This window comes from Amblyomma mixtum, chromosome 1 (genome assembly GCF_055824585.1).
Source record: "Amblyomma mixtum isolate Tamu chromosome 1, ASM5582458v1, whole genome shotgun sequence".
In the NCBI taxonomy this organism is placed as follows: Eukaryota; Metazoa; Arthropoda; class Arachnida; order Ixodida; family Ixodidae; genus Amblyomma; species Amblyomma mixtum.
In genome coordinates, this window is record NC_143012.1 from 236,240,782 (window position 1) to 236,265,753 (window position 24,972).

General features: G+C 48.2%; 2 protein-coding genes across 3 annotated transcripts in view; one reads left to right on the forward strand and one right to left on the reverse strand.

Moving 5' to 3' along the window:
- LOC149371273 (uncharacterized) overlaps positions 1-24,972 on the reverse strand; it is a 55,092-nt gene that overhangs the window by 18,723 nt on the left and 11,397 nt on the right. The gene's annotated exons all lie outside the window — the stretch shown is intronic.
- LOC149371274 (nucleolar transcription factor 1-A-like) overlaps positions 21,034-24,972 on the forward strand; it is a 34,955-nt gene continuing 31,016 nt past the window's right edge. For both annotated transcript variants that reach the window (XM_089564916.1, XM_089564921.1), the window contains exon 1: positions 21,034-21,443. In XM_089564916.1, the coding sequence (XP_089421042.1) occupies positions 21,272-21,443 (172 nt within the window). In that variant the 5' untranslated portion in view covers positions 21,034-21,271. The remainder of the gene's footprint in view (positions 21,444-24,972) is intronic.

The following is a 24,972-nucleotide window of genomic DNA, read 5'->3' on the forward strand; positions in this document are numbered from 1 at the left end:
TTGACACGTAGTCCAGAAGCCCTATGTGACAATCATCATCACTCATCATCGGTGTGGCTCATCACCATTCCGGGAATGCGACGTACAAGTCTCCCACGCTCATGTAATAGAGTTCGCGTGTTCTTCACAGGCTGGGTCTTCTATCGCCGTCCTCCCCCGGTTCTCGGTACAGGACATGGTGGCAACCCATACCTCTTTTGTCAGCAGTAGAAGGCGAGCTGCAGTGCATGCTGGACATGGACGCATTTGAAAGCGTATAGCGAGCGAAATAATGGTGTGCACGAACGGTTGTTGCCCAGAAGAGTGACAGTTCACTTCATATCTGGGTGTAACACACTCAGCTCAACCAGCACCTGCTGAAGGAGAGGATCATCATGCCGACTGTGGAGGAAAGCTTCGCACGACTTGCAGGAGCCACAGCGTTCAGTAAGATTGATGCCAACGCCGCCTACTAGGCGCCACTCACCACAGAGTAAAAAAAAACAACCACATTAATAGCGCACTTCGGCCTTTCGGCATATCTACAGCCCCTCAGTTTTTCCATCCAAAGATGCTAATAATCGAGGCAGGTGTGCCAAGTCAGGTATGCCACATAGATGACAGTTTCGTTTTTGGCAGGGACAAAGCAGAGTACAATCGAAACCTCGGACTTATATTGAAGCAACTTGTGACGGTGGGGCTGACACTTAACTCCGGCAAATGGAAATTTGCTAAGACAAATGTAGGGTTTCAAGGTCACATACTGAACTGCAGAGCCATCATAGCAGACCCCCAAAAATACATAAGGGACCGTCACTGGGAATGGTGAGTTATGAGGGGAAATTTTTGCTCGACATTGCTGAGAGAAAACGACTTCGTGATCTGTTGCACGCAGATGCTATCTGGCTTTGGGACAAGCCTCAAGAGGAAGCCTTCCAGCAGGTCACGGATCTTCTGCGCGAGGCTCCAGTTCTAGCGTTCTAAAAGCGAGGTGCACATCTCCCGTTGTTCGCAGACGCATCATCCTATATTGACCTGGGGTGGTCCTGCTGCAAGAGAGTAGGCGTTCAGTATCATACGCTTCACGAGCCAAGGCTCGTACAGAGCAGGAATATGCTCAAGCAAAGAAACAGGCTTTGGCAATTGCTTAGGCCCGCGAGCATCTCCGCGCATATATTCTAGGACGAGTGCTTGACATCGAGACGGACCACAAACCACTGGCGTCGCTTTTCTCAACTAAATGCCTTGATGAGGTGGCGCAAGGCTATTGTGTTGCTTGAATGCTCTGAGAGGTGACAAGGACGAAACGAAACAACTTGTAAGGGATCGGTATTGCGTGCGGGGTCATTACTACCGCTAATTCTTTCTCAGCACCACGCCACTGCCATCTTCAATGGACCCCCGCCCCCACCGGCGGGAGGAGACGGAGGGGTGCGCTCGACCTTTTGTGTCACCTTTCGGGGAACGATGCGAATGCGCCGGGGTCGCTGGGGCGTCCATCGCCCTTTGGGGCCGATTCGAGACGGCTAGGCAAAAGAGCGGTGGCAGCTTGGGGCTGAAGAGCGGCCACACGACGACCCCCCCCCCCCCCCCCCCTTGTCTTAATCCCCTCGTCTCAACGGACACCAACCGGGACACAAGCTCGCGACGAACGTCTGGTTCGAAAAGTCTGCAGAATTCCTGAGGATTATGCACTGCCGGACGGAACGGCGTCAGGGCGCCGTTGACGAGGGGGGGGGGGGGGGGGGGGATAGAGATGAGGAATAGCCGGCGACAGCGCGGCTAGCCGCGAGCAGCGAAGGCTCGAGTCGGGTGACACTACTGACCGGGTACCGGAGAGGCGCCAGCCTTGGGAAGTCGCCTTGGAACGCAGGTTCAAGCTCGCAGTGGCAGTACAGCGGTAACTGCCCGCTTAAGGCCGATAATCCCCAATTCCGAGACGACGCCAAGGTCGGGGGGTCATTGGGGAAACCGACGTCACGTGTTCGCACGAGTGTGTTTTGTGCTTGTGTTTACTTTTATTTTGGAGGGATAGAATGTTCTACCCCGCACATGCTGGCACTGGCTGGCACGACTGTGCGTTTGTGTTTGTTTTTATTTTTATTTTGCAATGGAGAGGGTGTTTTGCCCTACGGAAGCTGGAGGGCTGGCCAGGCTCTCGGTAAACCAATCATGTGAGCAGTGTAACATGATTGGAAGCTACTAAATGTGGGCTGGGCCTTTAGGTCTTTAAAACCGGGCCCCGGAGCCGGAAAAAGGGTTCTGGGCTAAGGTCAGATGCTATGCATCTTCGGCTACGCCGAGTAGGGGCCTCCCCTAGTATTAGCCAGTTCCACTTTTTGTTGTTTTCTTTTTTTTTGCCTCTTAATTTGTCTCCAGTGCCTAATTTTGTATATGATGTAAATATATGTACATAAAACTTCAAGTACTCCCTTTATCCCTGCATCTCAAGTCATCGTAAGACCGTCTCCGACGGTGCACCCCTGGTGCGAAGAAAAGCTTCAGTCTTCCAGTTAAACAAACCGTCTCTGGCGGGGCACCTCTGGTGCGAGGAAGGAAGATAAAGAACTTGTGAACTTTACTCAACTACTGGACGTGGCGCAACAATAAACTGAAATAGTGTTCGAAAAAATGTGCATATTAAGGGAAATGAGAGCCCTGAGTGAACATGCGTGTCACCTTTTCCCATCAACTTTGTCATTGTCCCTTTTTCCATTAGCGCTATTGAAGGTGTGATGACACATCCTTCGATGTGACGATAAAGAAAGCCTCTATAATCTCCCTGCCGACCTTGTCTTTGCAAGCGGCCAGTACACGAGTCTTTCCCAAATCAGGTTTCTTGTTTTGGCAATGTTCGCACCTGTAATCTGCAAGCGTGCCAGGCGCGGTGACGTTTCCCACGTTTCTTAAGTGGTATTGCAATCTAAGATTCAGACAGCGACCAGTTTGACCCACATAACTGGCACCGCAAGATTTTTAAAGGAATGCAGTAGATAAGTTCTGTTTGGCAACGCAGAAACGGTTCTTAAGCTGTCGACAATAAGAACGGCGGCTGCCTAGCGCTTCGGTTCGATTTACCTTCCCAAACATCGACTTCAATTTTCTTGATGTGTAGAAGGCCAGCTCGACGTCGTGGTTGTGCCTGTCCTTTTTAATGCGGTGCGAGACCTTTTGCGCATACACTCTAGACACGAAAGGAGTAAAGTGAGTAAGCTCTCCGCTCGAGTTCCATCACAAAAAATACAGAATGCTGACGGCTGGCGACGGAAACAAATTCCCTCTTCAAAACGCACAAAGTTCCAGCAGTTACGAAGGTTTTCACCGAGGTTTTAACCTCCTCTATTTGCTAACCTCAGGACCTCTGGCACCGTGTTTAAAAGCCGCCGCCCATTGCTAACTGCATCAAGTTACCATGCTTTGCCATGGGAATATAACTTCGTCAAGAGCAAGCATTCCGTATATTTAGCGATAGAAATATACTCCAGAACATGGGTAGCATACCCTGCCCCTATAAGGAAGTGCGCTATAGTCGGATACAAATTCAGAACGAAGAGGCTTTTCCCCGTCAAAGGATGCCCCTCCAGCCAATGGGGTCGACCAATTCTCATGACCCTGCTAGGGTGACAATGCAGGGAGCGGTGCCACAATGGAGAGGGGGGTCTATCCGACTATGAAGGGAGGGGACTATCCCCTTTCATCTGCCACTCCCTGCTTTGTCACACTAGCAGGGTCACGAGAATCGGCTGACGCCATTGGCTGGATGGGGATCCTTTGAGGGGGAAAAGCCGCTGCCTGCTTAAAGGTGCCCTGCGACGTAGATAAAGCATGGGGTCTTTATTCTTTGTATGCAGAGTAGGGAACATTGTCAGTCTTCAACGCGCAATGAGATCACCGAAATCATAATATTTGATATTTTAATCTTCACTAGAAATGCTTGTTTCGAGCCGATGGTGTCGCAACGCGGCGGCCATTTGCGGCAGCGGAAATCAGGTGGCATCCAGATAGGGCGCTGCCTTTCTCATTGGTTGGGCGTCCAGTTTGCATATTGATCCATTATACTTGCGAAATGGATCCAAAATATTATGTCTCTGAGTACTGAAAGCTTTTCGAATACCACAAAAACTGGAAAAAAGCAGGAAAAGCGAACCAAAACTAACAAGAATACAGCTAGGGGCGACACTTTCCATTCCGCTTCAAACCTTCGTGGCGGCCAGCGCTGTTCAAAAAACGTTGGCTCAAACCAGAAAGCGCGCGCGTCGAGACCGGCCGTGACCATACCAGGACGGCAGCGAAAAAAAAAGCCACTCGACACACCTTGCCCAAAATTGTGAAGAGAAAGGCCGGACAGGAGGGAGTCGAGTTTGGGGAGGAGGGGGGCTACTGCTGACAGCCTTCCAGTCCGACTAAAAAAGAAACTTCGGGGAGCTTCCTTTGTTATTAGTCACCCCTGCCCTGACTACGGGGGGAAGACGCCGCCAAAATGCGCGGCTGTCTACAGCCCCGACAAAGAAACAACTGCATGCACGCTTCCGCTGCGTGTGCGCTAGGCGGGGTTCTGATTGGTAGCGCCCAATCTCAGTACTGGGTGAGTGAAATGGGCGAGTGAAATGCGTTTTCGCCTGAGCTTTTCATTTTGAATTTTCAGAGTGGAATAACTTTCGCTTGCGTGCTCCGATTTCAATAATTCTTTTTGCTCTGGTCTCTGGAAAACATGGCGAATCTATTTAATGATATTAACTGGTACCGAGGAAATCATCGCGGTGCCCCTTTAAGTTGTACCCGACTATAGAAGAGAGCTAACTCGCTTTTTACTGTTATGTAGGCTTATTCTTGTGAAGAGCGTACGGGATGACTGTTTTTTTTCCTTTCCTGTGCACTACCCGCCCGTCTAGCCCGGCCATAGCACTGCTTAGGGTTCTTCCTAGGGGTATGCGAATATCAAATCGAATATCGAATAATCAAGGACATACGCATTTAACCACTACAAAACATTTATTTGTTGAGCGGAGTGTCTAGCGTTCCGTCCAGACGGAACATCTTCTGCTGCTGCAGTTCCGTCCAGACGGAATATTTACTGCAGCTAGAGTTCCGTCCATACAAGACAGTTATAGTTTCACGTACGTAAGTAGAGCGCTTACGGGTCACCAGTGCGCGTGCGCAGAGCGTGAAGTGTCTGCGTGGGTTGCACGGACTTAAATGAGATTCGGATCTTTGCGCTGCGGTCTTCACGTTGCTTGCGTACCTGGCGTTGGCAAGATGGCGGCGCCCTGCCCGCCCGCTTCACAACGATAACAGCTTCGTCGCTAAACCCTCGACGTGGTATCGTGCTGTAAACTGCTGTATTTGCCTTCAGTTGGTCCATTCTTGCTCTCCCATGAACTTTTAACTGAGAACTACCTGTTGTTTTCTAGATAGAAATCCGTTTCAGCAGCTCCTAAGCCTGACGGAGAAGCGTTTGTGGTCGTCATAGCAACGAGTGTGCCGACGGTCTCGCGAGACCACGCGAAGCCCGAATCCTCGCGGGATATCGCGAGACCCTCGGCACAGCCAGCGGGAAAAGCAAAACGGTGCACGTTTTGGCTACATACCCAGAGCTATTATACGCTCCATACGCAAACGTCGTCAACATGAGTGGGACACCAGGGCGCCTTCGCTTCTCGGAAAGCGACGATTTCAATATGCAACTCGGACATGAAGGAATGGAATCCCTTTGAAGATAACATGCAACATACAGTTCGGTGTAATGAAATCACTCAACGTTTGTCAGAAGAAAGGGGGAAAGTATTTACCTCCCGCACTGTGGCTTGGCCTGGCCCCGCTCCAAGCAGCTCGACTAAACAAAATTAGCTTTCTTTATCTGTACTAGACGGCGCGGCAGAGCATGCTATCGCATTTTTTAGGTTTTATGGCAGATCTACACAGTTTGCTTCCCGAAAAGTGTAGCTAATACTGTACGAAGCCACACGAGCGCACGCTACGTAGACTGCTCACGTTTACGTGCGTGGAGGTTCTACGTACGTAAAACTAAAACTGTCTAATGTCCGTACTGTTCATGCTATACAAAATGTGTGATTTCTACCCAAATAAAGCATTTCTTTGCCTCTAGAATAACCAGTTGACAAAGCTGTATCCAGATGTTTTCTCTACGCATGTATACGGCACCAAAATATCTGTCCGCGTACTGCATTTAGTTGCATCGTCGAAGGCATAAGTTCCGTGCATGCATGTAGGATCGGGAAAATGACACTGTTAGAAGCAGAGTGTAGAAACTCTTCGCGAAGTGATGTGAAGCCCTGTCGCGGTTTGTGCTGCAAGATGACGTAGCGCGAAAAAGACTAAGACGTACACAAACGGTCAACAAGCATTATGCAAACGCACCAACAAACCCAAGCCAAAACTCATTCTATTGCCATTTCTCACTGACTGCTTGGAAAATAAAACGATGCCGCAGAATATCCTGCCACACATTAGGCGGAACAGGATTGCCACTTTTTTAAATGGATATGCAAAAGTCTGCAAGAAAACTGGTTTCACAATCCCTAACGCCAGTTTTAATTCTGTCTTGATGTAACTCTCGTGGCAGATAATGCTGAACGGAACTGTATCGTATCAGGTACAGTTCCGTCTGGACGGAACCCCATCGATACATGCAGTTCCGTCCGGACGGAACTCTAGCGCAAATTCTAGTTCCGTCTGGACGGAACTCTAGCCACAGCCTTATTTGAGCACCCAAGAACATCAGAGTTCAACTATCAGTGATGAAATGAGCACAAAAGGTGTGTGTGGCTGCACAAAAAGTATCAAAGTCTCGAACATTGTTCTTAGAAGAGTAGAAATATCAGAGAAGATGGCTAGCACACAGCATTGATCAAGGCTAGCTTGCCATAAGCACAAAAGCGCGTTGCTGGGATGAACATAAAAGGTTGTCGTGAAGGAAAACCGGCTGCTCCACATTGTCTGGCAGAAGTAGTTCCCTTCTAACTGAAACAACTTCTCCAGCCACAGAAAATGCCCTCTCGATTGGCACTGAACTGGCTCGTATTGCGAGGTATTTCGTGCACAGCTCTGATTATACCAGCTTCGCAGGTATAGCCACAAAGAAGCTCACCAGTGCAGTCAGCTACTGCATGGCCCAACGTTACGCATTGCTCTGGGTGCCGCCATGTTGTTATGTCTCTGTCGATAGTTAATTAAAAGACTAGCGCATAAAACTAGGACAAAGACAGAGAAGGAGACAGGACGAGCGCTAACATGCAGCGCTCGTCCTGTCTCCTTCTCTGTCTTTGTCCTAGTTTTATGCGCTAGTCTTTTAATTAACTATGTCAAACCAACTAGCCCAGCTTTCCGCCTTGATTGCATTGATCTGTCGATAGGACTTTCGAACCGAAATGAACGCATGTGCTCGCAATAGAATATTCGGCTAGATACGAATATCGCATCGTGTCGAATATTCGAAACAACACGAATACTTGGATTTCGAATCGAATACTAAAAATATAATATTCGAATTATATTCGAAAATTTCGAATATTCGCACACCCCTAGTTCTTCCCTTTTAAAACATTCGGGCAGTCCTCTGCTACTGTTCTGATTATGTGTGCCTGAAAGCCGCTTTACGTAAGCATGGAAACCTGTCGGCAAAAGCTCATGCATTTGCACCTGATGGCAATTCTTGTCTTGCTTCAGACTCAGTCAAGACTTCTTCAGCCGCTGTAGCCAAGGCTATGACAGATGAAAATGCGTGTTTTCAAGAACGACTTCACAGTCTCACTCGTCCTCGGGAAAAAACTTTTCACGGCAGATGTGCTCTCTAGGAAACCTTTGCCATATATGCACTCTGATGAAACAAGCGAAACACTGGTACAAGATTACGACATCCTGACAGTAGATCTTCCAGCGCTCAGTTCTTTCTTAGCAAGATTGAGCTGTCCAGTGAAGAGTGATGCGATAGTGCGAAAACAAGCAGCCAACTGCAAACAAACTTTCTCCCGATGTGAAGAGATTCAGAGGTGTTGCAACAGACCTGTCACTGTTGCAAGGACTGTTGTTGCGTAAAGACCACCTGGCTATTCCGCCAAGCTTGCAGGTGAAGTTTTCGAACGGCTCCATTGTGGCCATTGTCTGTTAATGACTGCGACATTGCAACTAGCGTGGAAACACAAGGACAGCGACACAAGAAACCGACGGGACAGCACGCTAGACCAAACACTGACCTAGGCATAACAACAAAACCGCCCTCTTTATCAGAAACAAGCAAAGTGAGTGAATTACTCTTTAAGAACTCTACCGTATTTTTGACCGCTAATTTTTTTGCAGATTTTAAGGGACCTGAGGGAAGACAGTCGACGGCATCTGACACACACCTACACTTTTCTTCACTGCTAGCACGGTTCGCTATGTTCCTTACAATACCTATAAGAGAGGCAGGGTTCTCTTCGGGCTCAATGCAAAATTTTGGACCAAGTTTTAACACTTCTTCGACCTTATTAGGTAGCTTCTCCAAACCAATACAAGTTACCGGTGCAGCCCTAGCAGGCAATTTTTTGCTACAGTCCCTCCAAGTAGTTAAGCTCGGCAAGCACTGCTTCCACAAAAATTCGCAAACATTTGAAGCCTCACGAGTTCTCGTCCTAAGCACAGCCTCACAGTCTCGATGTACACTCACTTGAGACGAGGTGACGACACGTAGGCACACATGCAAGTGCCTCACTTGTCGCCATAGTTCTGACCGCATAATTTTTGACGATGCGTCTTGCATGTTGAACGGAAGGGGCGCATGGAGCAAACAGGGCTTGGACCTCCAATGGAACCAGACGGTTGTTGAGCGCAAAGGTAAGAATCCTGGCACGGCACGTTGCGAAGGCGATCAGGTTCACATAGGTCGTTGACGGGTCACGAAGAAGGAAGTTGGGAAGGACAGGGCCCAATGTACTAGAAAGGAGTATGATCATGGAAGACAGTTGGGCTAGTTGGTGTGAATTCGTTAATGACTGCGACATTGCAACTAGCGTGGAAACACAAGGACAGCGACACAAGAAACCGACGGGACAGCACGCTAGACCAAACACTGACCTAGGCATAACAACAAAACCGCCCTCTTTATCAGAAACAAGCAAAGTGAGTGAATTACTCTTTAAGAACTCTACCGTATTTTTGACCGCTAATTTTTTTGCAGATTTTAAGGGACCTGAGGGAAGACAGTCGACGGCATCTGACACACACCTACACTTTTCTTCACTGCTAGCACGGTTCGCTATGTTCCTTACAATACCTATAAGAGAGGCAGGGTTCTCTTCGGGCTCAATGCAAAATTTTGGACCAAGTTTTAACACTTCTTCGACCTTATTAGGTAGCTTCTCCAAACCAATACAAGTTACCGGTGCAGCCCTAGCAGGCAATTTTTTGCTACAGTTCCTCCAAGTAGTTAAGCTCGGCAAGCACTGCTTCCACAAAAATTCGCAAACATTTGAAGCCTCACGAGTTCTCGTCCTAAGCACAGCCTCACAGTCTCGATGTACACTCACTTGAGACGAGGTGACGACACGTAGGCACGCTAGTTGCAATGTGTGTGTTTCCACGCTAGTTGCAATGTCGCAGTCATTAACGAATTCACACCAACTAGCCCAACTGTCTTCCATGGGCATTGTCTGGTGCCGGGTAAGAGCCAGAGAATCTGGTGACCGGGGTTTAGTACACAAATACACGACTCAACCTTGACGGGCTTCCCTAAACACAATGAATGTTTAGTACTTTCTTTGACTATTACACGCAACTGCTTAGGGGTAACCACGAAACCGGAAATGAGGATCAGATTTCAGCCACTTCCGTTGGGCATTTTCTCGACTTGACGACGAGCACTTTGCGATAATCGAGAAGCCTATTATTTCAGACGAGGGGAAATCGGTTATTTCCACGCTGCACGACCAGAAATCTCCTGGTCCGGACCGCTGATGAAGAGTCTGCCGAAAGTTCGCGCATTACCTAGCGCATGTATTGTTTGAAGCTTTCGGTGCCGCTTACGATGTGGGCTTTCCTCTCTCACTTTCACGCGGGTTCGATCCCGGCCGCGGCGGCCGAATTTCGATGAAGCCGAAATTCTAGAGGCCTGTGTGCTGTGCGATGTCAGTGCACGTTAAAGAACCCCAGGTGGTCGAAATTTCCGGAGCCCTTCACTACGGCGTCCCTCATAGCCTGAGTTGCTTCGGGACGTTAAACCCCAATACACCAAACCAAACCATTCTATACTGGACACACTATTTTAATTCCAATCAGTAGAGATATTAACCTGTTGGGGTCTATTCCAATCAGTAGAGATATTAACCTGTTGGGGCCTGTCGAAGGGCACCGTCCAATAGCTTTGCGTAATGAGGATTATAAAGTATTTGCAAAGGTGCAGGAGCTGTCAGAAGTAAATTGAAGACGCGACAGCGTGGAACACAGTGTCGCAGCCATTGGTATAACTGAATAGCTCGGTCACCAGGAAGTGGCGCATGCTATCAGCAGAACCTTGTGCGTCTAGCGATCACTTTCTACGGCTGGAACGGATGCCTATTGCCTTTCAACTGTAACACCAGGGAATTCTTTGGCGCTAGCTGCAATCCGTCGGTATAGTAGCAGTAAATTCAAGATGGTTCTTTCCTTTCCTCGGAGAAGTGCACAGGCCTCTGCAAACGTGGTTATTCGGCGGTGATGAAGGAGGAGACGGTCAATGATGCAGGTGATGAAAACGAGAGAAGGAAATATACTTACAGTATTTTACATGAATGTACAAGGGCAAAACATAAAATTGCAGAAGCAAAGGGACACAGACGAATTGAGAAAAGTGCAAATAAAAAGAACTGATCTCGCACAGAGAAAATACTGTACAAGACCTTACTTATCGACCGAACGTCTCGGTTAAAGCCTAGGTACTTGTAGAAGTACCTGCCAAGCACGGAGCCTCTAGCTAGACTACACAAGACTAGGACTAGAACTAGACTAGTCTAGTCTAGGACTGCTATCCAATGGTTTCACAATTAAAGAAGTTAGGGCGGTCATGTATCAAGGCTCGCCCTAGACCAATGAAATGCAATAGCCACAGCCCCTGTAGGTTGGGCACAACCTTGAACCCAGGGCTTGGCAAAACGAAAAAAATAATCATGTAAAGAAAACATTCAGGTCACCCTCTCCACGCTGGACTCCTCGCCCTCTACGTGTGATTCTCTCCCTTTTCCACTCTTGCCGCCGCACCTTCGTGTCGCTTCTCGAATTTCTTCTAAGCTAAACGACAGCGCGAGTTGTTTGCTGACTCATCGCCGAAGTGTCAGCCCCACGAGGCTTCGGTGCTGGCAGGAATGCCAGCAAGCAAAAGGGCCCTTCGCGGAACTCTTACCAGGTTCCCATGTTTCCGCGAAAGGGGTACGCGGATGCACTGGCAAGCTTTGTTGGTGCCCCGGCAGACGCCCGCCGTCAACAATGCTAGAGTCGGCCTTCATAGCGACGCTGCTAAGGCCGATTCACACGACGGACCGTTCGCCCGCAGCCCGCGCACTACGTGTGCATACGTCAGCACTTTGAGAGGCGCGCTGGATGCATGGATGGATGGCGGCCGACAGCGCGCCCCTCAAAGTGCTGACGTATGCACACGTAGTGCGCGGGCCGCGGGCGAACGGTCCGTCGTGTGAATTGGCCTTGTGGACAGTCACATCCGGACTTTTGTGTAGCTTTGCAGGGGAAGCGCGGGTGGAGAGCTCGGGGCTTTACTCAGAACTTCGCGTTAATCGAAGGCGCGCAGTGATCTCAAGTTACTGTAAAAAAAAAAAGTAGCTCTATGGTTTGAAGAGCAGTTCGTGTCGTTTGAAGCGGGTCGGCATGTGGTGCCTGAGGCGTCCGACAATGAGCACATGGCATTATCAACGGCCTGCCTTGATTGTTTGGTCTAGTCATTCTGCTGTCATGAGTGTCTTGTCGCGGGGCGCTGTTTTATTTCATGTTCTGAGTCGAAGGGCTTCGTTTTGACTTCTCCTCGGGCAGAAAACACGCTCAGGAACGGCATCCTTCATTCGATTTCGACAGAAAGAACGTGAGAACACGTTATGAGCGTCTTAAACTAAGTCTAATGCGCAGCGTTTCGTTTATGAGATCACTTATTTTCAGCAACTGCTCGGCGCAGTCAATTAAGTTTTTCTCAGGCCCGCTACACAAAAGAAATTATTTTTGAGAGAGCGCAAGCCCCTCCGTTATTGTTATTGTGGTCGCCATTTTGCAATCATAATGCCCGTTAGAACGCACAACTCTTGCATTCCAGCGCAGAGACTGCCGACTAGCTAAATCTTATTCTGCGTCGCTTCTCGTTACTCTGGTCTGTGGTTGTCCATAAATGCGCTATAGTTCAAAATACCCTATACCCTCCATTTCAAACAAATTACTTTTTCTCTCCGCCAATAATGGCCGCTTGTGTGAGCCTCTGAAATTAGTGAGCTAGACTCACTCTAGTAACAACCAAACAGTGTCACGTCGTAAAACGGCTTGCGCATGGCACAAAATTTAACACACTCATAGCACGTTATTTCTGTCGCTATCGAATGAACGATTTTGTTCCTGCCCGAGGAGAAGCGAAAACGAAGCCTTTCGACTTGAGAACATGACATAAAACAGCGCCCCGAGACAGACCACTCACGGCAGCAAAATGACTGAACTAAACAATCAAGGCAGCCGTTTACAGCGGCGCGTGTGCTCGCTGTCGGAGGCTGCGCAAAGAAACCCCTGATGTTGCAATTTGAAAGCAACAAGAACCCGTTGATCGCCGGACACACAAGATCTACTGATAGCGCACGCCGCTTCCTGGCGACCGAGCTAATCAGTGATACGAGTGGGTGTTATGAAGCGCTGCGACACAGTTCACCACACTAGCTGTCGCACTTTCCATTTACTTAAGACAGCACCTGTACTTTATTCCTCACTGCAGCTTCTGGCAATAGATTAAATAGGCTCGCATCAAGCCTATAGCCTATAGGACGTTCGGCGTAGGAGACAGTAATAAATGAGGCCAGGCGATCGAACTGCTCCCATTCAGATTAACTTGATTAATACATCTGATAAAGCGCGTCGCGATTTTTTTTGTTTTCAGTCTTGGGACGTACAAACATTGGTGATGTATTGCTAAGGGGCTAAGGGCTATGTTACAAACAGTCCACTACAAGGCTTGTTGAAAACAAATTGTTTATCTAACCCTTCAATCACCTATCCAACGAAGCATCCCGATATCGCATCCTGCTTTTTATCTCGAAACCCAATATCTATAGTATATTCAAAAACTTGTGGCTTCTCCATCAGGTAGGGCATGAGGTCCAGAAAAGACGCCGCTGAATGCGCCTCAGGCAAAATTTTATTGACAAACTAGGATGATGAGTAAAACTGGAAAACTGGTTTTTTAGGAAAGGAAATGGTGCAGCAACTGTCTCACACTTTGGTGGGCACCTTAACAGCCTGAAGCGCAAGCCGTAAGGGAAGGGATAAAGGAGGGAGTGAAAGAAGAAAGGAAGAAAGAGGTGCTGTAGTGAAGGGGTGTGGAATAATTGGGGACCTGTAAGGTGCACTGACATCGCACATCACATGGACGCACGTTCCCGGAGCACAGTACTGTCATGCAAGAATGCAATGGCTTTTTTGTTGTTGTATATTTCACTGACTTTCTTTAAATGCCCGGAAAAAAACTATGTAGGAGGTACTTTGCTAGAAAAAACTGGGTCTGTTTCATGACTCTCTCTACGGCCTAACGAAGTGTACCGCAGTGCACGTGACTCTAAAATTTGCACAATTATTATTTGCCAATTGCCTAATTAGGCAGAATTTAAGTGTACCGCAGTGCACGTGACTCTAAAATTTGCACAATTATTATTTGCCAATTGCCTAATTAGGCAGAATTTAAAAATAATCTGAGGAGTGCTACACAACGGGAAACAACATGCCACTGGTTGCACACAGCTTCATTGCGCCACTATTTTAAAATACTAGGGTTCAAGTTACGTGAAATACCCTGCACACACGTAACAGCAGACATCTAACATAGATTCAGAAACATCGCAAAGTGTGGATAGCAATTTTTGCGACAAGTGTAATAAAAAAGTTAAAGAATATTTGGTAAATGGTCTCTTAGTGCAATCTGCCATTTATTGATAGTGGAAATAATAAAATAGAGAAGTTTGTGTTCTGCAATGAAATAAGTGCTTACATTAATTACTTTTGACAACAAAAATGCAACAACGAAACCCCACCTCATGGACTGAGTTCTTTAAAACCTGAACCATGCCTAATTTAGAACTTAAAAATGATGCAGGATTTCTGTCCATTAAATAAAAAAAAAAGAATCAAAGTGTGCAAAGAGTGTGCAAAGAATCAAGAGTGTGCAAAATGTGCAGCATTTTGCACACTCATTCCTCTACTGAAGGATTGAATTAAGGAGTGTTTTGGGCATTCAGCTCCAGTGCAGGAAATAACGTACAATGCCAACAACCAGGGCGTTGTACTTATAATTAAACATTGACACGCATGGTAACACACACAAAGAATGTAATGAGCTTGTACAGGCCACACTGCAAGATGCATTGCCTATGCTTAGATCAAGCTTAGAACAGCCTCAAGAAAACATAACAGTCAGGCAACGTTACAACCAGTGCACAATCTATGGAACAGACATATATCAAAAATCTTCTAAGCAGGTATTTTCTACACTGGGAAATCAGAATGGTAAGTTGGCTATACACTTCACTAAGTTTATCAGCTGTACAGCAGAGAAAGATTTACAAAGGTGCTGTGCAGTATGCACCCTTCGTGAGTCACCAAAATAGTGTGCCAAGCAACCGCAGATTCTAGCACTGCATGCCTTTCTAATTGCTATTTTATGGAGTTCTATGGGTAAAAAAAACTGAACATACTTTATTGTTCACTAAAACACTGAGTTTTCCCAGCATTACTGTACTTGCTGCATAATGAATGAGCTCATTACTGTATTTTAAAACTCTTAATTTTTGCTAATAATGCAGACACCATATTTTTGCAAATTTTCGAGGAAAAAAGTGCACTTATCATTCAAGTAAATCATCACTACAAAAACCTGCTTTTAGAAAGGCAGTGAAGAAAGAGACAAGTAGCTCAGTACATGATGCTACCAAGACACCAAGTACGTCAGACAATGCAAGCACAGGGGAATGGTGGATTACTGCAGATCAGAACAAAAAAAAAGAGAGACTGAAACCAAGTCATATCACCTTTACTTAACATATCGCAGTGATGTCAGGAGTGCAGCAAAAAAGACTAGCTATGGCGAAGGGCCTGCGCCGTGTACAAAACTTTGCCATCTCCAGAGGAAGAAAGAAGAATTTCACTACCACATCAACAACAGGTGACAATGGCATCTTCACAAAGTTGACAGCGATAAAGGGAAAAAAAAAAGGACACTAAGGGACAAAACAAAGAATGTACATGCAGTGTAAAAAGAAACAGATTTTACAGCAATACACAATTTTGGGCAGCATTCCATAGAAAAGTGCACTTTGTATGCTATAAACCAACTGGTAAGTTCAAAAAGACTGGCAAATTATAACTGATCATCCAGTGGCCTTCATTCATGTTTGTGAAATGCGGAAATGATCATTGTAGCACGTACCATAGTTACGGACTTATGCTCCAATCAGAGTATTCGTTTGAAAGACAAGGCTGGATTATTAATAGTTGCCCTGTAGTGTTTTAGTCAAGTACGGTTTGGTTTATGGGGTTTAACAACCCAAAGCGACTAAGGCTATGAGAGACGCCGTACTGGAGGGCTCCGGAAATTTCGACCACCTGGGGTTCTTTAACGTGCACTGACATCGCACAGTACACGGGCCTCTAGATTTTCTCCTCCAAAGAAATTCGACCGCCGTGGCCGGGATCGAACCCGCGTCTTTCGGGTCAGCAGCCGAGCACCATAGCCACTGAGCCACCGCGGCGGCTTTAATCAAGTATATTTATCGAGCTGTGGCATTGAAATCACATTCAGTGTTTGAAAAATTGTGTGTGTAGGAGCATCACAGGAAATGTTGACATGATCATGAGTACTGCCCCCCATGAAAACAAATATTCATTAAAATAATTAGCCAGTTTTTTTTCCAGATTACACAGCATTACCTAGAGTGATCACAGTATAATTTTGGCCGTCTTTTGGAGGGTTTAAAATGTTGTTAGTTTGCTTCTACACGAGGCCACTTCCTTTTTTGTATTGCAGTCAAAATATTTTATTCATGTAGCCCTTCTTGGCCTGGTGCAGGAATGATGTTACCTAATCTCTACAGACTTAGCTTTAAAAGCCCTGAGCATGAGAACACAGAAAACAATTGTAAATAAATAAATTGGTTTTTGAGGAAAGGAAATGGCACAGTAATTGTTTCTCATCTTGGTGGACACCCCAACTGCACCATAAGGGAAGGGAGGAAGGTGGGAGTGAAAGAAGAAAGAGGTGCTGTAGTGGAGAGCATAATTTTGACCACCTGGTGATATGTAACATGCACCAACATCTCCCAGGCTTGACAGGCAGCAGAAAATGTTGCACAGCTCATTCTTTGTTCTTATTAGGGGTGTGCGAATATCAAATTTTTCGAATACGAACCGAATACGAATAGTTAGTTCCGAATATCGAATCGAATATCGAATAATCAAGGACAGACGCATTTAATCACTACAAAACATTTATTTGGGCACCCAAGAACATCACAGTTCAACTATTGATGATTAAATGCACAAAAGGTGTGTGTGGCTGCACAAAAAGTATCAAAGTCTCGAACATTCTTAGAAGAGTGGAAATATCCGAGAAGATGGCTAGTACACAGCATTGATTAAGGCTAGCTTGCCATCAGCACAAAAGCGCGTTGCTGGGATGACGTAAAAGGTTGTCGTGAAGGAAAACTAGCTGCACCACATGGTCAGGCAGAAGTAGTTCCCTTCTAACTGAAACGACTCCTCTAGCTACAGAAAATGCCCTCTCACTTGGCACTGACCTGGCACGTATTGCGAGGTACTTCGTGCACAGCTCTGACTATACCGGCTTCGCAGGTATAGCCACAAAAAAGCTCACCAGTGCAGTCAGCTACGGCATGGCTCTTGGAGGAAGAAAGAATTTTCCTTCCGTGTAGGCGCCGCCATGTTGTTATGTATCTGTCGATAGGGCTTGCGGACCGAAATGAACGCCAGTGTTCACAATGAATATTCGGCTAGATACGAATATTCGCGTCGGGTCGAATATTCGAAACAACACGAATACTTGGATTTCGAATCGAATTCGAATACTAAAAATATAATATTCGAAATATATTCGAAAATTTCAAATATTCGCACACCCCTAGTTCTTATCACTGCGAGAAAACACACTAAAATGCTCTTCAAACTGAACTAGTGTAACATCCATTTTCTCAGCTTGTACAGGCTTTCGAGTAACTGACAATACTACCTAGTCTTACAGTATCAGCCAGGACTGCTCCAGACCATGGCAAGAGATGGCAGCTGCCAAACTGAGGTGACATTGGCTGCATCACTTTTAACCGAAGAATATTACATTCAAGGAAAAGTCAATCACCAATAGCCGCTCATAAATTTTGTGTTGCAGGAAGCGAATTAGTTTTCTATTTTCAGTATGCCATGATGAAAAGCTTCAAAAGCATAAAAAGAGATTGAGCAGAATGTGCCACTCAGCAACAAAGATGTACAAAAGAGCTTATACTGCTGCTGCTATATGTATCAGTATTCTGGTAAGCAATGTGAACCATGTTACCCTCTCACACCTCTCCCAGCTGTCTCTCAAATAAAGCTAAGAGGAAGCGACACTAGAGCTGCCCAAATAATATGGCCTTGCACAATGTGCCTTGAAACATGTCATGACTAAGAACACCATTACAGTTTCCTTAACATGATCACTGCAGAAGAGATTTTTAGAGCCCTAATCCCTGTGCGTAGCGGCCCATTGGTGGGCCACCCTTAAATTTTCTTGGGTATGGCGAGACCCACCATTTAGTCACCGGTGAAGCCAACTTCTTAAAACTGCAAATAGATAGGGCAATTGCAACCTAGCATGCATGCTTTTCGCGGGGTCCTTGAAAAATCTGAGTTGTCCCACGGCTTCATTTAGGGCTCAGTATCGGTGCCACACAGCATAAATAAATGATGTGACCCACCGGTGACCCATGATTCAGTGAACATGTTAATTTCTGAAACACCTTCTCTGTACTTCCTCTGAATCATTCTTATCTCCAGCATTCCTACAATTGTACCTTAACGCTGCAGTGGAATGCATCGCTGGCAACAATGAACTTTCCTCATGACATGTCGTGACACCGCAAACTTCCGATATGGCAAGTGTAGGTTAGCGCTGTAACCAAGTCACAAACTCTTACATTTGGCCCAAGTTTCTGTCCCCATGTCAACCTGGTACCGTTCTTCAATCAAAGGTAATCAATGATAATAGGTTTCATTTCAACAATCTTGGGTGCAAACAAACACCAGGCTCTTATCAATCAAGTGTGTATCTATCACCAGTCAAGTGTGTGCCTAGCAGGAGACATGTGCCGAGATGCAAGTATTGCCACCACTGCAATCTGTTTCCATGATCTGATTCCAGCAATACAAAAGTGACAGGAAAGACATAGATTTTATTGCAGACCCATTCTCCATAGTTTTGGATGCTCCTTCAAAGTAAAAAAAAAAGTCTCATGCCAGCATTTACTTCTAAAGCTTGCAAAGGGTGGCTGACCTAGATAACATGACCCCACAGAGAGGTTTGGTTTGATTTATTGGGGTTTAACGTCTCAAAGCAACTCAGGCTATGAGACATGCCGTAGTGAAGGGCTCTGGAAATTTCAAACACGTGGGGTTCTTTAATGTGCACTGACATCGCACAGCACATGGGCCTGTAGAATTTCGCCTTCATCGAAATTCGGCCCCCGCGGCTGGACATTAACTAAAATGTGCACTTTTGGCCCAGCTGAATAACACTCTTAATAACCAACAAGCAAATGCAGGTGTCTTCCATTACCCATACTATTTTGCTACGACTAGGAACAGAGATACTGTATACCTTCTCACATGCAGTTATCGCATAAACCTGTCATTCATTTATGCCTTACCACCACTACCCATCTCCCGAACTTTTGCCAAACCTGGAAACACCAAGTATACACAGACATGCAGGCCTAGCATGCCTGTTGTGGACGGTGCAAAGATGTTTGCCTCACAGTAAAAGTGCCTTCTCCTGGCCTGTTGCATTGCATTTTCATTGTACGGGCCCTGTACAACTCACACATCGAAGCATGGCCATGTAGCGATGAATCACTACAAGCGAGGCACTACTTCCCTCCTCAAAGGATTTGTCGAGACAGCTATAATGGCAACCATCACCACACTAATTTTTTTTCGTTTTTCATCAGTAGCTTGTGCAGGTATGTACGTAGGTAGCAGCAAGGGACTAGCTGCTGAATATGAAACGGAACAGAAACCAATTACGAGAGCACAGTTTGAAGGGATTTACTGTGTTTGCATGCTTCTCAACTAAAACAGAAAAGCAAAATCAAAGAAAATTACGTAGGTCCATTTCATGTTCACAGACACACAGTACTGCAGGTGACATAGCTAATTAAAGCTGTCAACAATTTGATGTGTACACAGTGCTTGGTGCCCCATTGCGAAGATCCAACACTGCCAGCATGATGCATCACACGTTTAGTATTAACTCCGATGTTCTGAACTAACAATGAATTGACGGAACAAACGCTTGATTCCGCAGCACACACGATATCTCTCTTCGCGCTCATTCACATGCTGTTTGCACTACACAGGGCAAAACTACACGCAGTAACCACATTAGAGACGAGTGGCACAAGCTTGAAAAAAATTAATGTGCCGAAAATATGCAAACAGACCGTTACCGCATGAGCCAAACTGCAACCGCTGTCAACGCGCCTAGGCAGGGGTCAGTTTGGCCTATGGTCCAGCATGTTCTTTACGACGAAACCCGCTACAACCACAGCTAAGCAGCTACACCAGTGCTTGGCGCACAACGCTAATTGTGGTGTTTAATTTGCCACATGCGGGAAGGCGATTAAACCGCGCCCCCCTAGCAAATAGCAGGAAATTACCGACGCAGTTACTCACAAACATCTGGGACGAGTTGACAAGGCAGCTCTGGCACCTTTGATTGTCTTGCAAAGACCCAGCTTATCGGTAGGAATGATAGAACAAGTATTCATTTCGTTCCTGGTTTCTGCAAGTAGGTCAACACTTCCGATTTTTAAACGCGCTGAAGGTGATTTGAGGTAAAAAGGTACCCGTGCCAGTGCGCGCCCTACCCACTTAAGTACTTACGTGTTTTACCCGGTTAATGGGGAAAGGCAGCCGAAAATGGGCAAGACACAAGTAAAAAAGATGATAAAAGCTGTGGAAGATACATATATGCTGACGCAGAACCGCCTGCTAGCACATGCAGTCACGGTGGTTACGGAGCGCTATCGCACAAACCACCATTTCTGGCGCTTACTCATAGCCTACGGATGCTCATGCGCGATTTGAAAGCACAGGGTGGCCGGTGGTCTTCATTCTTGCGATGATACTTTTCATAGGGAAAGTGGAGAAGGAATAGTCAATTTTAGAACTTGTTTTAAGATAGAACGGCTCTCAGTCATGTCACTCAGAACGAGGAATCGAATTACTGAAGCGAAAGTCTTTCGACGACAGCGATTACGCCGCGAAAATTGATCTTTGGCTCCCCTGTTGGGACATGAGTACCGATATGATACGCTTAGAATATCGGTATTTCTTCACTCACAGCTAACGGCTCGGCAAATGTACTTGCTGCATAGCTCTTGATGAAATCGATTTCGTGGTTTTATGCGGTTAGAAAGAGAATACCATCACGGCGCGTTACTGCTTTCAAAACAAGAGCAGACGACGCTGCCGTCTGAGGTGGCCAGACGGGTACCGCTGCCGTTCCGCATTTGGACGCTAAAAAGTTCCGCGTGTGCTCTAGGGCGCATGCGCAGATCATTCGCCGCCGACCACTTGGGAAGCAGCGGTTTGTCAGGAGGAAGTTTTGTTTTCCGAAGCAGACGCCACCAGCAGCAGGGCTTAGAGCGGGTTGAAATCGTGCTGCTGCCGGGCGTCGATTCACGTGTATTTTTCCCGCGGTGTTTTTGTGGACGCGACGGGCTCTCCTCGGCCAGCGCGGACGCGCAGTCCGGTCCCCCCGGCGTGCTCGAGCGCTGCACCGTGACCCCGATTCGCGTTCGCCGAGAAAATGGCGATGGCGGCGGCCCAGGCGACGACGACGATCAACCCTCCCCGGCGCAAAAGCAGCGGCCCGAAGCGTCCTGCGGCCGCGGCACCAGCGGATGACTCGGACAGCGACGGCGCCACGGCGGTCAAGCGGACCAAGAACGGCGACGGTGGGGCCCCTGAGCACAGCGATGGTGAGTGCAGTAGCACGCTATCGGCGCGGGCTCCCAGCCCCGCGGCTTTTGTCTCTCGCGGCGGCCGCGGCGGCGCCGATCGGACATGGACGTGCCGTCGCGTCGGGCAGCGCGTTGGTGGAGGCCGCCCGCCGGCGCGCCCGGATTGCGCGACTACGCGCTGGATCTCGAGGGAATTCCTGGTTAACGACCTTCGTTTCGTGCGGTGGGTTAGTTTTTCCGCGTGTACAGCGTGCGCGGACAGCCGTGAAGACTACGCGGGCGCCAGCACGGCTGGCCGAACAGCAGGGAGCGTTCGTAGCTCACGCTACATACAGCAACGGGCGTACCCGTACACAACCACGCGGCTTCCGGCAAGGTTTTGGTTAGAAGCCTCATTTGCTCGAGTCGTGAGAAGCTTCTATGTAATTTTCCGGCACTTAGGCCCTAAATTCCTTGGTAAAGATGCAGAAGTGTTTGCCAATCTCCGCCTAGCGTAGCACACTCAAGCTTGCATGACACTGCACCAGCTTTCCCATGCGCTAGCAGACGATTTCCTTTAGCGCGAGCTGCTTTTCGTAGGTCTGTCGTGCGGCCGTTGCAAGCGCGGCGCCGCGTCGCCACAATGTCCGCCGCCGAGATCCCGGCTCGCCGGGCGGGCGGACAAAGCGGCGATGTGGCGGGCGAGGCAGGCGAGCCGTGCGAGCCGCAGGCGGGGGGCAAGGAGACCGGCGCGGCGGCGACGGGCGGGGGCCCCGCCGCCGCGCGTTCGCCGATGCCCGATTGGCCTTCCCCGGCGGCGGCGCCGCTCGGCGCTGCGTGCTGCCTCGTTGCCGGGGCTGCGAGCGAGGGCGAGCGAACGATCTCGGGGTGGCGGGCGGCGAGCGCGCAGCAGCAGCCGGCGCCGTGGCAGCCTTCCAGGCGCACGGGGAAGCAACCGGTTTCCTGCTCGCCGGCCGTATCCGGCGGCGTGCGTGCGTCCCTACTCGTGCGACTCTCCCGCCGTCTGCCGCGCTCGCTCGCTCGTTGGCCGGCTGCGCCGCTCGCCGGCTGCCGCGCTTCGACGATGACAGGCTTTCCGGAGGGGGGGAGCCGTTATTAATGCTCGCCCCGCGGGGAGCGCCGTGCTCGAGGCCTGGCGGGGACGGGCCGGGCGTTCGCCGCGGCGCTGTCCCCTTCGACCGCTACTGCTGCGGCGCGCGGACCCCGCCGCCGCCGCTTTCGGCTCGTCTGGCTGAGCGCGTGCCTCGGGGAGGGGAGGTCGGGCTGCGTGCCGGGCCTTTTTCCCCGTTCTCCGGCCTCGCGCGGGGGCCCCCTCGGATCGCTTGGCGAAGCACCGCGCTGTCGGGAGCTCGTCGCGCTCAGCTGCGGCGCTGCTCCGGTTCGGCATTTCCCGCCGCTACCTGTTTTCTCGTCAGGGACGCAGTGAGCTCTCTCTAATAGACGTGTTGCCGTGCATAGTCTCTCGTGGTTCGTTCCTGGCGCCTTCGGACGAGTTCGTGGGTTTCGCTTTATTTTCCTGGCAGGTGCACGTGTGTTTGTTTACGTTTTTGTTCCCGCCAGTAAAAAGCGCGCGCTCCGGCTAGCAGACGACAGGCGAGACTGGAAACTGCAGTGCTGCCACCTTTCACCGCCGTTCTTGTTTTCCGTCGTCTGCACACGAACTCTGGCCGTTCTCGCTACTTCCAGATATGATTACGTTGTTTTGTTTGTTGGTTGAGTTTTCAAGTTCGTTAGCAGAAAGTCATTAAGAAGACCCCCTCTCCCTCTTTTCATTCTTTAAGCTTTCCGTGCTTGCCGAAGGCAGCTTCTCAAATATATAGTTGCTGCAGCTAAAGCGTGTTAAAGCCCATAAATAATAGGGGTTCTAGCTGTAATGTGGGACGTTGTACCAGTTCGGTGGCACGTGCGTTTTTCTGCACCCCTGGTCGCTTCGTTGCTGTGTCGTGCCGTGCTCGCTATTGTCTCATGGCGGGATCAGCTGCCTGCCGCGCCGTTCGGCGCTGAAGCGCGCCAGATTTCTTTGTCGGTGCTTCTGACGCCGGTGCCCGAAACCACCTGCTGCTTGAGGAACCGTTGCGCGCCGCCTGTCGCAAATGCCGTTTCGCGGGACTTGTGCGTCGCAAAGCGGAAGCTTTCAGGGCGTCAGTTTTGTTGTATCTCTCTTTTTTTCTTAGCTCTGCCAGCTTCTTCGCTCTGTTGACGATGATGCGCTTGTGCGAGGAGAGCTTGCGTAGGTGTACTTGCAGCCTTCTGAAATGTTTATTTCATTGCGAAAGGCGGTAGTAGCAGGCAGCTAACTGAGGCGTCATTCTTTAGCGTCCGTACTAGAACGGATTTGGGAAGCTAGGTAGTGGCTGGGAGTTGGAATAGCAGACCCCGTGACTTCGCAGAGGAATGTTTGTTCACTGGTGGAGACGACCGGAAGGGGCTTATCGTGTGGTACAGCTTGTTGGAGGTTTAGATGAGCAGGCAGCTCTAATTTGCAGCTGGAGTTATACAAAGTGGCGGTTGGAGCTCTTGTGGCGCGCTCGAAACTTGTCAAATCAATCCGCGAAACTGATGTGGCCTGTGTCACTGAAAAATCCCGTTTTATTATTAAAAAAAAATATGGATGTTATTAGTGGATGCTCTGAAAGTCTGTAGAGGTCTGAAAAGCATTCCTGAAGCACCCATGTCACATTTCGGATACACGAATATTTTGGGCATTATGAAGTAACATCTGTGAGCACACATCGTAAAAAATTGTTCACAGTAAACAAACACACCAAGGGACTAGCAAATGCACGCTGTTCTGCACTCGCCCGATTCACGCAGGTAACCTCACTAGTGCTGGTGGAGAACTGTGAATTTGTGGGTGTTTACTGATTCAGTCCTGTGGGCTGTGCAGTGGGTTGATCCATAATGATCAGTTAGTTGTGACGGTGTGAATGCTACCAAAATACCAGAAATAAAGTTGGGAGTGGCAACTTTTGTTGTATAAGGCATACTATATATTAGAACCATGTAAATTGTTCAGAAAATGCCTTGCAGATGAGGCGTGTGCAAATGAACCTTTGCTCATTGATAGCTGCTCAGCATCCTTTCACTGTTTTCGGCGTGCAGCCAGGGCGGCATCAAAGTGTGGTAGCACTAGTGTTTGCAAAGGCCTTTGAGATCCTTGAGTAACCTTGATTTTCGAAATAAAGTTTTGAAGGGCCCTTGAAGCTCCTTAAATTAGGATTCAGTCCTTGAATCCCTTGAAAAATTTCGGTCAGTTTGGCCTGGTTCTTAAAAAGCACCTGAAAGACGTGGGTTCGAACCCGATCGCAGCGGCTGCATCTTGATAGAGGCGAAAAGTTATAGGCCCTTGTATTGTGCGATGTCGGTGCACGTTACAGAAACTCAAGTGATTGAAATTACCTGGAGCCCTCCACTACAGTAGCCCTCATCTGAGTCACTTTGAGACGTTAAACCCCATAAACCATAAATTGCAAGACCAGTATAATTTGCTTCTGATTAGACTGATGGCCTAATAGTTTTTATCTTATGGGTGTCTTTAAAAAGAAAT